Raw genomic sequence first — 13,837 nt, 5'->3', positions numbered from 1 at the left:
ACTTTTTGCCACTTAAACGTTTACAAAGTTCCCGATATTCAGTTGTTTTTTGGTGAAACAATTTTGTGAAGAGCCCATGTTTTTTGCTAATGGCTTTAATAGGCTCACGTTATAGGAGCAAGTTTATTACCAACTAGCTTCTACCACTGGCTTCGCCTGAGGTCCCGTGGGATAAAAAGTGTCCTATGTGTTATTTCAGACCCATAATCTACCCCTGTTCCAATGACTACCGCTGCGGACTACCTAGCGGGTTTACCGTGGCTCCGGCTCGAAAAACAGGAGTAGGAACGGGGTGGTTTTTAGTCAGTAAGAGTCTGGCACTCCCTCTGGCCTCACGAAAGGTAGGAGAAGACATTGGATGATTTTGCCTCCCTTAAAAACCCGGTTCTAAATTTCATCTCGAAAAATTTTTTTTTAAATCACATTTCTGGGTCTCGTTTCTAGTAACACTATGTAGTACTATGTTTTTTTATATTATTTTCAATGCACAGAATTAACACTTCCACAGTTTTACTCACGTATAGATGAGAGTTACACGAGTGGAATATTCAGACTAAGTGTGAGCATGTGTGTGTGTGTGTGTCAAAGGTGTTCCAACCGTATGGTGGTGTGGTAACCTTATTTACCACACAATGCTTGAGTGACTGACTGTTGTGTAACATGTCAAAGTCAAAGTCAAAGCATTTATTTCAATTAATCCTTAATTAAGAACTTTTGAAACGTCAAATTGAATTATCCATCAGTCTAATCACAAATAGGTTCAGGAAGTATAAGTCATGACAGTTTTAAATACGAGAAACACAATCAAATATAAATGGATATGAAAACCTTATCCAGCAAAACGCAAAAGAGCCATCCTTATATCCACTACACCAACAGGTCAATCCCAATGAGGCTCATTATAATTATTACCCGAAGATTTTCCCCTCTCGCATTCACTCCCATTTCTTTTTCCAAACATTTTTACTTGAATACGGATCACGATGACCGACCCTTTCGCAACCCATTCATACACAAAATTACTTTAGAAACGAAAAAATATCAGCAAAACATCACAATATCCCACTTTTGACTGAAAACCTTCCAAATATCGTGATGCTTTTAACAATGGCACGCTCGAACAATGGTGAATTTTGTGAATTTTGTTAATTTGACAACCCTATGGTAAAATATTATGTTACCAGCCCTAACAATGGTATTCATTTTGTAAATCAGCGGACGCCTTAGGGTTGGGTCGCGGCGATAATGCCGGCTAAACGGGAAGTAAATGGGAGCAGGGTTTATTATGGTGTTACATGTACAAAAATAAGCCGAGTTTCAAAGAAAATAGTCGGTTGAGGAGACCCTTCCACATATTAATGGCTATAACAAATGTGTTCGTCATTGCTGTGTGTGTTACCTGTCTATATAATAAACACTCTGTATAATTTTAGATGTCATGTCGTGGTGGCCCGGTGGTTTAAGACGCCCGCTTCTTATGCATGAGAGTGCGGGTTCGAAACTTACCAACGGCAACCTGACCTTCACTTACATTGCACTCCGTGTACCACCTTTTTTTTGGAGGGGGGAAAATCATCCAATGACTTCTCCCGCCTTGGGTGAGGCGGGAAGGAGTGTCAGACTCTTACTGACTAAAAACCACCCCGTTCCTTCTCCTGCTTTGAGCCGGAACCCCGGTAACCTTTTACGTTGTCCGCAGCTCACTCCGTGTACCATCTACGCTTTTGACGTGTCATAACAAGTTATACTTTAAAAATTCACTCAGATCGAGAACAAATCGATCAAAAAAGAGTATACATTGCTTCAAAGTACTACAAACTTAACAACAAACAATGTAAAATGTATACAATTTTCAGCTACACCGGCCTATTAGGCTGTAATTACAAAATCTACCAGTCTACTCTACAGCCTACCAGTTTAACTTTTCGAATAACAACCTCTTAAACTTATAATGATCTCGCGATCTAACCAGTCTATGTTGATCCTTTGTTGCGTTCGAGTTTTTGTGTTTTACATTTTACGGTTTATTTTTTAAATAATATTTTTGAGGGTATAGTCATCCAATGACTTCTCCTTGCCTTGAGTGAGGCGAGAGGTAGTGTCAGACTCTTACTGGCGTGAACCACCCCGTTCCTTTTCCTGCTGTGAGCCGGAACCCCGGTAACCTGTTACGTTGCTTCCGCAGCTTCGTGCGGCATCACCCTACTGGGGCCCATTACTGATGGTCTGGCTCTTAGAGGCACGGGCGAATCGTGCCGTACGCACGGATCTATTTCTGATCGGGCGGCGGGTTACACTTGCTCGCCGTCCGAAACCACTATGGCCCGAGATCGTCACGCCATTCCCGACGCCCGGTCCATGGGCAACTGGCGATTGCTTACCGTCAGGTGATCCGTCTGGTCGTTATACTATAAAATATTTTTGAAACATTACACACCATTGATTTTTAGTGCCTTACAAGAGTTTTATTCTTATTTGTGACATGTATTACAACCATCAAATACCAATATTTCAAACCATAAACCGATGGGACAATAACTAACCGAGATTACACGTCACCAAACATCAGGACACCATTACAATGTATCGCCAAGCGACGTCATAACACCCGATAAGCACTCCATGTATCAGCTTAGTGCATTAGCGTGAAACATGATTGCATATAGCATATACCTAGAATCTAGAATATGGACGGCTAAACTGAAGGTACATAATGTTGGATGCAGTAATGGTAAACAATGTGTTTAGTGGCTGGGGAATTTCCTACGAGTAAATGTAGTTTCAAAATGTGATGCGTTTATGAAAATATACACTGGACTAATTACAAGTTTTACGTAATGAGAAGTATATGCAAAAAATTTGTGTCGTTATGTGTTTGTGTGTATGATTGTTACTCAATCACGTCAAAATCAAAGTTAAAGTCATTATTTATGAAATAAACCAGGAAGGTACTTTGGAACTGAAGGGATTGGGATGAAATTTAGAACAGAGGTAGATTATGATCTGGATTACTATATTTCTCTACGCCGTACTACGAAATACTACGCCAGTAACATAACTTTATCCATTATTTCACTAATGTAAAAAAGCTGTTCACATGTGACGCAACTATTTTAAATCCGAACCCAATTATTGAAAAACAAGTACTACGAAAAAATTATGTTAAACGGTTTTAAATGCTGTATTGAGGAAACAATCTGATTATAATATATTGTAAGGTTATTAAGATTCAGAGTGTGAGACATCAGATCAATCTGTCGTCAGGAAGGGGAGGAATTCCAATTACTAAGACCAACAAACAAACAAGTTAAATAACACCGTTTAATAATTTCCTAAATAAAGTTAACTGTCCAATATAATAATAATATAACAAGCAGTGCACAACAGCTGATCAATTGATTAATTTACGCCACAGATGTTCACAACCGAACACTTTGCTAATTAGTTTTTAATGAGAGAAGTTTGATTCGAGTTTTGTGTTCAAGTGCTCATGTTTGAGATTTTCATAACATGCGTGTTGGACTGTTAGAACAATGGATAGTAGTGGGGATGAAAAATGGGGTAAAGTTTTCCAATTTTCTAGGACAAAGAGTTATTTAGGTAATGGTAGTTGTCTGTACGATGTTAGTTCGTTGTTATTTTTCGTTAATTTATAGTTTTTGTACTGAATATATTATTTATAATATAAAAATAAGTCGGGTTTTCCTTCCTGACGCTATAATTACATCTTAAAGGTAGGTTTATAGTAAAGAAAATTTAGGAAAAATACCCATAAAATACATCAAAACAGGGAAATCACTTGGTGGCGAAACGGAATTCGCCGGGTTTGCTAGTTGTTTATAAATAGATTCCATGTCATATACAAAATAACTAAGACCACTTGATCGATTAAATATGTTTTACCAAAAACGACTTGGTACGGCAATTACTCGCTCAAGAAACGTACATAGATATACTTTCCGTGTAAACAAAAGAATGCATATACAAATAATTGATCACTGTTCACACTGCCGGCGAGGGCTCGCTTCACTTGTTTGTTTTTGTTTTCACTCGAAACTAGTTCTAGCTCTACTCGTTACTCGTTCATCGTTGCCGGTAATAACTGCCTTAATATTGTGACAATTCTAATCAATTAATTCAAAATTCATAATATTCAAAATTCATAAAAATCTTAACTCGATTTGAAATAAGAAATTAACGATTACTTACCCATAACTCCCACAAAAGCAAGAAGTCAAAGAATTTATGCGATAATTTAGTCGGCGTAATTAGTGTGCAGCCCTAAATTTATCGCAAAATTCGCATCGCAAGTTCCTGCGATGCGTTCAATCTGTTTTGTGTGGGAGTAAACAAGGTGCCCGTATTTCCAAAATCCTAATTAGGCATCGAATGGAGAAAATTGTTTACATTTTTGTAGCAGGCAGAAACTTCAAAGATATCTACAATCGGTAAACGAACCTTTTCAACCTCTTTCTAAACACCTTACTACAACAAAGTATCTCATACCCCAAGAAAAACCCCACAAACGTTCCCGTAAGAGTAAATTGAAGTACGTTATCCCTAATTTACTCTCTTAGCTATTTACTCTCACAGCTTTAGGGGATGACTGGCACTTGCGTTTTTTTCCTCATACACACATTACGCCGACATACGACTACGCCAAGATACGCTACGCCATACGCCATTCTACACATACGCCAGTCACTTCACTACGTACGTATCCCATCCTTTTTGTGCTAGTTGTAAAAGATAATGGCACGGTAATAAAGTATTCTGAGTGTACTTTCGTGAGCGTTTTCTTATTAAAACAAATGAAAGTTGGTTTGTTTTTATGTTTATTATTATGTCTTTTATTTTTAAAGTGTGATTTAATTTGAAACTTATTTACTTAAACTTTGTGGTTTGTCCTAGAATAAATGGCAGAGAAATAAATAAGTAAATAAAACAGAGATTTAATGATATGATATTTCTTACATAAGACTACATAATACACGCCATATAATACTAAAATTAGTAGACAGAGGTAGAAGAAACAAAGTAACTTCGACTTGTCGTGTTATAAATCCCGTGTAACTGAGGTGAGCCTATTGCCATAAAGCGATTTACACACATATAGATTGATAATTTAATCAAATAAATAAACCACAACAATAACATCTTTCCACAAAATATAGGCATTAAAACACGGCATCAAAAAACCAAGAAAGTCAGTTAAAAAAAGCCAAACGGCAGTCATTGCATTGAAAAAAGATCCTTATAAATAAATAGTACCAAGTCCTACTAACAAAGTGATTCAATTAAAGTTCTAAATCCGATGTCAATCCCGACCATCAATTTTGACAGTTTACCGGAGTTGGGGCCAGACCTTATTTTGGATCAAATTAATTTCCACTGAAAACATTTTCCAAGGGATCAAGTTGCTTCAGGGAGTGAGATGGGATTCCATTCCATACTGACGTTATATTTTCTTTCACCTTAATTGCTGATAACGATACCGCGGCTTTGGGGAGTGTAATCATCATTTGTTTTTGCCATGTTGGTGAAGTGGTTGCAAGTGAGGTGGTTGAACAGAAGTTTGTAGGTATACATCATATACACGATTCTGGTTGTATTAAAATTGTTAACATGGACAAGTAGAAATTGTCAAATGAACACGAAAATTTAAACTGTACTCCAATATCTGCTTGAAAACGTTTGTTAAGTAATAGGAATAGGACGTCATCTCCGCTCCCCCTTAGGGCGGGAGAATTATATTAGATTACTGACACATCTAGACAAAAACTGCATAACTTTAGAAAGAACGGTTGACAACCTTGAGCCTTGGTACGATCAGAATGTTGCCAAGGGCAGAGAAAACTCAGAAACGACGCGCGTCGTTGAATTAGACTTTGTTTATTGTTTACAATTCAACTTTGAAGATTTCGTCATGACATCAGTTGACATAGGTGCAGCGAAATTGCTGTTATGGCGTCCGACAGTTTGCAGCTGTATGGCGCAATGGATGCAGTTTAAGATCGCGGCAGCCACGGACGCCAACGGTGCCGACGGCATTCTGCCGTGGTTACGGCCCGCTTGTAGTAAGGTAAGCTCTTAAATTTCTACAGTACTAACAACCGTTCTACGATTGATGCAAAACAGTATTTATGTTACCTTCACATTTTTTCACACCCCACTTACATAGGTGCAGGAAATAGATCAAGTGTTTCATGCGAATGTTTCAACGTATCGCAATCAGTGGTATTCATTATCAGATTTGCGGTTGGCCAAACTCCAATGCTGCAGACGGCTTGTGCCTGACGGCGCATGAGAATCCGTTTTAAATTTCTGACATACTGCCTATAAGATACAATTTCTTCGAAATAAAAATGTACGCTGAAGCTCAATTCAGTATTTTAATTTTTGTCAATAAAAATTAGTCTAACTTAACTCTTGTACAATAGAAAAACTTTAATACTTTTAACCACGTATAGCATTCCTATCACAACAGTAAACTATTTTTACAATAACTATCGTGAGACAGAGAAACCGCAAAATAAAAATTCACAAAACTCTATCTTATTTTACTCACATAAATTAATAGAAAACTCTACTTAGTTTTATCACAAGGGACAAAACTTTAAGACTTTTAACCACCTCATTACGTGAATGTCTAACCGTGATTTTTACAAATTAAACTACTACTCTATAATTACTACTGAGCTATGAAGCACGATATTGATCATACAACTGCTTCCAATACTGCACAGTTTCCGTAATTGGAGGATTACGGACTATGGAGAGCTGGTCATTGATGTTCAGTCTTGTTGGCAAGGCCAGGGAAGTAGGAGGCCAGTTGAACTCACTACCTTCTGGTGTAGGTGTCCTGTGAACAAAGAAGGATATAAAACACCATCATCGCATCATCAACGCTTGCGTTGTGTTTCAATTCCCCTTCAATCAATCCCCGATTCCCCAACAACCCTTACCCCAAAAAGGCCGGCAACGCAATTGTAACACCACTTGTGTTTCGGAAGTCCATTGGCGACGGAATTGCTTACATCATCATTCAGGATGCTCGTTTACCAGCTTATTCCAAAATATAAAATTTCTTTTATAATACTCACCCGTATTTGGCAAAATTAGTCCACAAGGTGGTCATAGTCCTGATCATTTCAGTCTCAAACATGATTGGTATAGGAAACAAACTGAACATGTAGAACAGCTCATCGGCATGAGTAGCCCCTGGAGCACTCCTGAATGTAGACCCAGCAACAAATTTTGGAATATTCCTCCTCCCACTGTACTGAAACTCATACTTATAAACAGGCTTATCACTCGTCTTTAATATGAGATCAGTCTCAATATACTCTGGCAAATTAAAATATGGTTCCCCATGGAATCTGGAAAGCTTCACAATGTTCTCCCGCGAAATTTTCTCATCACCCATATATATCTTCTTCAAATTGTTCGCAACTTCTTTTTTCTTTTCCTTCGATGGGAATTCAAGGTCAAACAGTTCTATTGAGCGTTCAAAACTTAGATTCGACAAAGTTGTATCAGTATCTCGGCTTGCAAAATAATATCCTTCCTCACTGTTGGAGCCTATGATGACAGGAACTTTGTTATAGTCTCCTTTAGAGAAGATATTAAAAGGTGTATCAGTTATAAACGGTTCAACGCCACCTATTGGCTGCTCAGTGCACGGTACAAATGGCAGATGTGCAAATTGCAATCTTCCTTTCACTCGCGGTATTTCTGTACCAACTAACTCATCCAGGGACATTTTATTGAAAGCTTCATACAATTTTTGGGGATCATTTATATTCAAACCCATAGCTTTTACTAAAGCGACTGCTTGATCTAATGGATCCCGTTTTCTCGCAAACGCTGATACAGAGGATCCACTTTGAGCTATAGCTCTGTGAAACAGTCCTTTAGACATTGGCGAAAGTAAATGGTAGGACACCGAAGCACCACCGGCACTCTCACCAAATATAGTAACGTTGTCAGGATTTCCACCAAACGCTCGGATGTTTTTCTGAACCCATTTGAGCGCGGCAACTTGGTCTTTAAGTCCTGCGTTACCAGGAGCATCCTTGATACCTAAGCAAAGGAATCCATGGACGTTTAGTCTATAGTTGAAAGTGACAAGAACAACTCCTTTGGCTACTAAAAAGTCGGGTCCATACAGCAGAGAGGCTCCAGATCCCTCTCTGAATCCACCTCCATGGATGAAGACCATGACGGGTAGTGGTGCACCATCCCAGGCATGGTTTGGACTGTAAACGTTGATCGTGAGGCAGTCTTCGGTCCCAAGTACTGGAGGGAGGAATTTGAAGTTTGTCTGTGGGCATCGTATATGTTCCCTGGTAGCTTCGAATACGCCATCCCATTTAGGAGCAGGTCCAGGAGCCTGGAATAGTAGTTATTGGTTTAATTGGTGATGATCTGATGTTTGGGTTATCAAGTATTTGCAGTTTATTAGTGTTTTTATTGATGACTGTTACTCCATTTGGTAATGAAGCCAACATTTTCGTTTCCCTGCTATGGAACTGTGGATTGCTTATATTCTTAAGTGAGTGTGGGAAAGCCATGGTTTGGCACGAAAGGGCCGGCTCGAATGCAGTGATTCCACAGCCTTACAGAAAACCGACGTAAAACAACGCTTGCGTTGTGTGAATGAGATTACCAGAGGCCCAATTACAACGCCTTTAGTGTTTCATGTGGTTTGGCGTGTGCCGCAGTGGGCGGTAGCGATTGCTTACCATTAGGTGATCCGTCAGGTCGATTACCGGCTTATACCCAAAAACTAAATCATAGGTTGTATGATTATCTTAGGTAATTATGACTTTTATGCTTTGAGTTTAGGTTAATAATAAATCAATCCTTACCTTAAATCTATACTTATGTTCGGAGCTTGCATATGGTATACCAGTGTATCGTTGATAGGAACCGTCTACGGAGTACTGTCCTCTCACCAACGATCCATCATGTAGACTCCTTACTGGAGTGGGCTGACGAACAAACCGACCAGCCCATAACGTCCACAGCACTAACCACTTGTAACTCACGAACATTACACCTTATTTTAAATAGAATAGAGTTTATTTTTATTTGTTCACTTCTGTTTTGATGCACTTCTTTTTTCTAGTACAACTACTCGATGTCAAGTTTCGTTTTATAATAATTATGTATTAAAAAAGAATGAGTAATACTGCTGTACCTTGAACGGTAAACATAATCTTATCAATTTGGTTATTTGAAGTAATCAAGAGATTATCGAATACTGAAATCATCTCCGTTTGTTATTCATTCATTGTTTTGGTTTAAACTGGTTGCAATTTTAAATAGATTTTGAAGGTACTTTTTTTAAGGGAGGATAATCATCCAATAACTTCTCCCGCGTTGAGTGAGGCGAGAGGGAGAGAGTTTGACACTCTTACTGGCTGTTCCTTCTCCTGTTCTTCGAACCGGACCCACAGTAACCGCTAGGTAGTCCTCAACATTTCGAAGGTAGGTACTTGGAATCTGGTTATAATGATGGTTAATGGAGAGAATTTAAAAAACTATCAATTTTTGTTTTTTATTAATCGGATACAAACCTTATTTATTATTATCAAGAACTTAGGCAAAGTAGTAACGGAATAATAAAAAATCGGTTATTTGAAGAAAATGTTTAAGGTTATTTTTCAAAAAGTAGACCGATGACTTGTCCCACATACATAATTATGTATGTTATGTTTAGTTACATATAAACGAAATCTTATCTAGTTGAATAATAAATAATGATAAGTACCTAAAGATAGGCTAGGACATTTTGATTATTTTGTAGAGGTCATCATTTCTAAAATATCATATCTCATATTATCATATCTCATAAACAGGGAAAATACCCTTTTTATGAGATAAGCCGGTAAACGAGCAGACGGATCAACTGATGATAAGCATTCGGCGGTATCCATGGACATCCGAAACACCAGAGACAATACAAGTGCATCGTCAACCTTTTGGGGATTAGGAATTTGAAGATTATTGGGGATTCGGAGACTGGGAAGCAATCTCCCCAATGGGAGTAGCGTAATTGGGCGTGCGATAACCTCACTTACACGACGAAACACAACGCAAGCGTTGTTTCACTTCGGTTTTCTGTGTGGCCGTGGTATAACTCCGGTCGAGCCAGATTTTAAGTACTTACTTTAATGAACGGCTCAGCATACCTAAGACTTTTTCCACGAAAACATAAATTTGCCACGGAAAACGTGTAGAAAAACACTTAACTGAAATTATTAACCTTAGTATCGTGAGCGAAAACACTGGTAGAAAACTATAAATAAGGCCAACTAAAGTCTAACTGCCGTACTCAGAGTCGTTTAATGATAACTTAATCCACCCCTTAGCAATCTGCGGACTACCTACCGGGTTTAAGGAGCAGGAGTAGGAACGGGGTGGTTAGTCAGTGAGAGTCTGACGGAAGAAGACATCGGATGATTTTCCCCGCTTAAAAAAAGCAATGGTTTTCGATACAAAATCGTTACTAGGGAATAGTTTAAGTAATCATTAAATGACTCTGAGTACGGCAATAAAGCCATTAGTTAGACAATAACATACCTAAGTACGTTGTTTTGAACTTTCAAAACTGCCATAGAAATAAATGCTTGAAATTGAATAATCACTTCAACTTAAGCAATTATTCACTACATTTCTAAACAGTATGTCAGAAACGCTAAAACAAAATAATTCTGTAGTGGATGGTTTAATTCAGAACTTTAGGTGCTGCTAGATTTTAAAAGTAGATTAAGGCTTTGTATTTGGTCAACAATAGAGGTCGCCACTGTCGCCTGAGTGAATTATAGTGTTGCCAGCTAATTGGTCTATGGTTGAAGTCTGGAATTAATGGAAAGCTCTCTCGCTTGACAGTTTTATTGTGTGTTAACAAATTATTTGTACGTGGGTTTTGTTTCGTAGTTTTTAGGTAGGCAATTATAAACGTGCGAACTGTCATAAGTCATTTTTTCGATTGCTGCGCTGGCCAAAAAGTGATTATGGTATGTTCTGAGGGAAATAACCATTACTAGCCCAGTCCAGAGTCAGAAAGTTTCTGCGGACAACTTAAAAGGTTACCGGGGCTCCGGCTCAATGCACCAGAAGGACGGGGTAGTTTTTAGTCAGTAAGAGTCTGACACTCCCTCCCGCCTCACCCAAGGCGGAAGAAGTCATAGGAAGATTTTACGCACTCACAAAAAAAAGAGTCAGAAAGTTCAGCGGTTCAGTGGTGTTTCACCCCCGTGGCTCGAAAAGCACGTAAACCAGTCCGGCGTCTCTTTCCAGTCGTGTCGGTCTGCTGTCCTGTTGGATTCAGAGAGTGAGGGAACAGAGATTGCACCTGTGTTTGCGCACACACTATTATAATTTCCCCTTGCAGTGTTTCTAGTTTAATTAAACAGCCGCAGTCTGTCACCCGATCCCAATCGAATCTCCTGATCGATTTCGATCACGGTGTGGCCACCGTTATTTACATCTCTAAAACTGAAAAGTATTATTTTTTGTTTCACTTTCCAAAATGTGAAAAAAATCGAGAGTTTAGCTACTAGTATGCAGATAGATGTACCTAGAAGTATGTAGATAGATATATAAGTAAAATGCATTTCGTTTAATGTTTGCATTGGTTATGTAAGTACGTAATACCTGTCGACACATGCATTAGTTCAATTGGATTTTTCTCTATGCGCCGCTGGGATGTGAAATGGTTAAGTCAGAGTCGCGTTTTAGTGGACAGGACCTGGGACCGAAAACAGAATAAATAAATTTTGTATTTTTCTTGAAATTAATATGGATATTACGACTATTAAGTTATGTTTTTTGCTGAATCAATTCATCAATCAATTGATGTGATTTTTAGCATAGTATTATTGAGACATAGAAGAAGATTTTAGAGACATTACCTGACTTAAAATAATTAAGGCGGCAAAGAAAATTGAAGGCGGTCCCTATTTAAAAAAGAAATAGTTATTTATTAACACGTTAACTATCACGTAGGTCACCGGTGACCTACGTTAGTGGAGGATTTGCCTTCAATAGTTTTCTGATGGCAGTTAAAGGCTTAAAGGAATCTAAAAACGAATGATAAGGAAAATAGCACAGCGAAATAAAAATAGGTGTCTATTTTTACTTAGTTATCTTTGAAAATCCAGTCACTATCACCGTAACTGTCAGACCAAAACATGTTTACACTTTTAGACCTTAAATAAGGTAACGGATATGTATAAATAGCTCACAAGAGCTCACGGTTCAGAATAAACTGGTGACGTCTTAATATCCTGAAGTGCGGTGGCGGAGGCAGGAAATATAACGTGAGTCTCCGTGAAGAGTATATTTAGGTGAGGAGTGATATTAATATGGGAAAACGGAACTGTTTATAGGGTGAGTGGTAATTAGTGAACGATATTTAAACACGTGATTGTACTTAGGATTACAAACAACTTTCCCAAAGAAACGTTTTTTGTATTCTCATTAGTTTTATTTTTATCACAATGACAAAACAACAAAATTTCGTGCGCTTTTGCTTTCGCATGATCAGCAGTCGGTAAACGAGCAGACGGATCACCTAATGGTAAGCAATTGCCGCCGCCCATGGACACTCGAAACACCAGAGGCGTTACTATTGCATTGCCGGCCTTTTGGACTTTGAAATAATTGTTTGTTTTTGCAAATAGACTACACTTTTACATGTAAACAGAGTAGGTAGGTATTTACCTAACCAATCCAGGCCTGTACGTATATTAACAATATATTAATTTTGTCACATTAATACTAATTAAAGATTTTTGTAACTAGGATATATTATAAATAATTGACATTGTACTAATAAAAAACATCACTTTAATTAAAAAATACCGGAAATAGAATATAGGTATGACATCAAAACTGAACGAAATAAATTGACATACGGTACCTACTCGCAGAAAGATAGTTACCTACCTAGTTCTCATAAAATCCGCAACTTGCATCGTAGACCTCTTTAACTTTTGGTAATTCTTAGTCAAGTTTTAATTTCTATCCACTTCGGTGTAAACGAACCTCTTTGCCTTATAAATAGGGGTTGCAACCCGTCGTTAAGGATCTCTAAAAATATAATATCTTCTACAAGTAGAGGCTTGCGTTTCAATTTAATTAAAAATACTCCGCTGTTGTGCACCCGGGTTATTCTGAGGTTGAGGTGTTTTCTCTTTTGGGTTTTATAGTTTTAGTTTTAGAGTTAGTAGGTAAAAGTGTTAGGGTTTATGTTCAATTGCTGTTACTTTTAGTTATAAGAGATGACAGTTCGATACCAACTTAAAATGTAAAAAAAAGAAATGAGAAACTCGCGCATTTTTTTCTTTATAAGAAGCAAATGTTGACATTAGGATTTTTTATTATACAACAGACAGACAATCGATTAATGGTGTACACTAATCTATCTATCTATTAGGTAATTTTAAACATCCATTTTGCAACACACTCAAAACAACGCTATCATTAAAAACAACGCTACAAGCATCTTCCCTGTCTTCAAACTGCACTTGAAAACTTCGGTCCCTTTCAACACTTTAAGAGTTCCCTAACAAGTAACATAAAGAAACAAACAACTCGAATATATAATCGTTCGCAATTTTTACGATAACAACCATGTTTTTATAGAGAGCCCCATTTAGTAAAACACTTACCTACCACTTAGTACTTACGATCTTTTTTCACAAAAAAAAAGGAATGATCCATTCTAGTCCTAATTATTTATTCTGCACTAGATTATGCCTATTATAATAAGCCTCACGCCTGTCTCTCATGGGGGTAGCCAGAGACTATGGAACTCTAATTGCTA

At 37.9% G+C, this 13,837-nt stretch overlaps 1 protein-coding gene across 1 annotated transcript; it reads right to left on the bottom strand.

Moving 5' to 3' along the window:
- Nucleotides 1-6,668: 6,668 nt before the first annotated feature.
- Nucleotides 6,669-9,175, bottom strand: LOC118273652 (juvenile hormone esterase-like). Its single transcript, XM_035590734.2, has 3 exons — nucleotides 8,871-9,175; nucleotides 7,104-8,392; nucleotides 6,669-6,862 (listed from the first exon to the last, which is right to left on the bottom strand). The coding sequence occupies exons 1-3, from the start codon at nucleotides 9,054-9,056 to the stop codon at nucleotides 6,700-6,702; spliced, it is 1,638 nt and encodes a 545-aa protein (XP_035446627.2). The 5' UTR covers nucleotides 9,057-9,175; the 3' UTR covers nucleotides 6,669-6,699.
- Nucleotides 9,176-13,837: the final 4,662 nt, after the last annotated feature.

This window comes from Spodoptera frugiperda, chromosome 1 (genome assembly GCF_023101765.2).
Source record: "Spodoptera frugiperda isolate SF20-4 chromosome 1, AGI-APGP_CSIRO_Sfru_2.0, whole genome shotgun sequence".
Taxonomy (NCBI): domain Eukaryota; kingdom Metazoa; phylum Arthropoda; class Insecta; order Lepidoptera; family Noctuidae; genus Spodoptera; species Spodoptera frugiperda.
Note: the sequence above shows the minus strand (reverse complement) of the source record. Positions and strands in the feature narration are given on the sequence as shown.

Excerpts from the sequence above, each read along its gene's own strand:
- LOC118273652 (XM_035590734.2), bottom strand. The coding sequence starts at position 9,056 with ATGTTCGTGAGTTACAAGTGGTTAGTGCTGTGGACGTTATGGGCTGGT. Across the intron at positions 8,393-8,870 it reads AACATAAGTATAGATTTAAG|GCTCCTGGACCTGCTCCTAA; the intron begins GTAAGGATTGAT and ends CTACTATTCCAG. Across the intron at positions 6,863-7,103 it reads ACTAATTTTGCCAAATACGG|GACACCTACACCAGAAGGTA; the intron begins GTGAGTATTATA and ends CTTTGTTCACAG.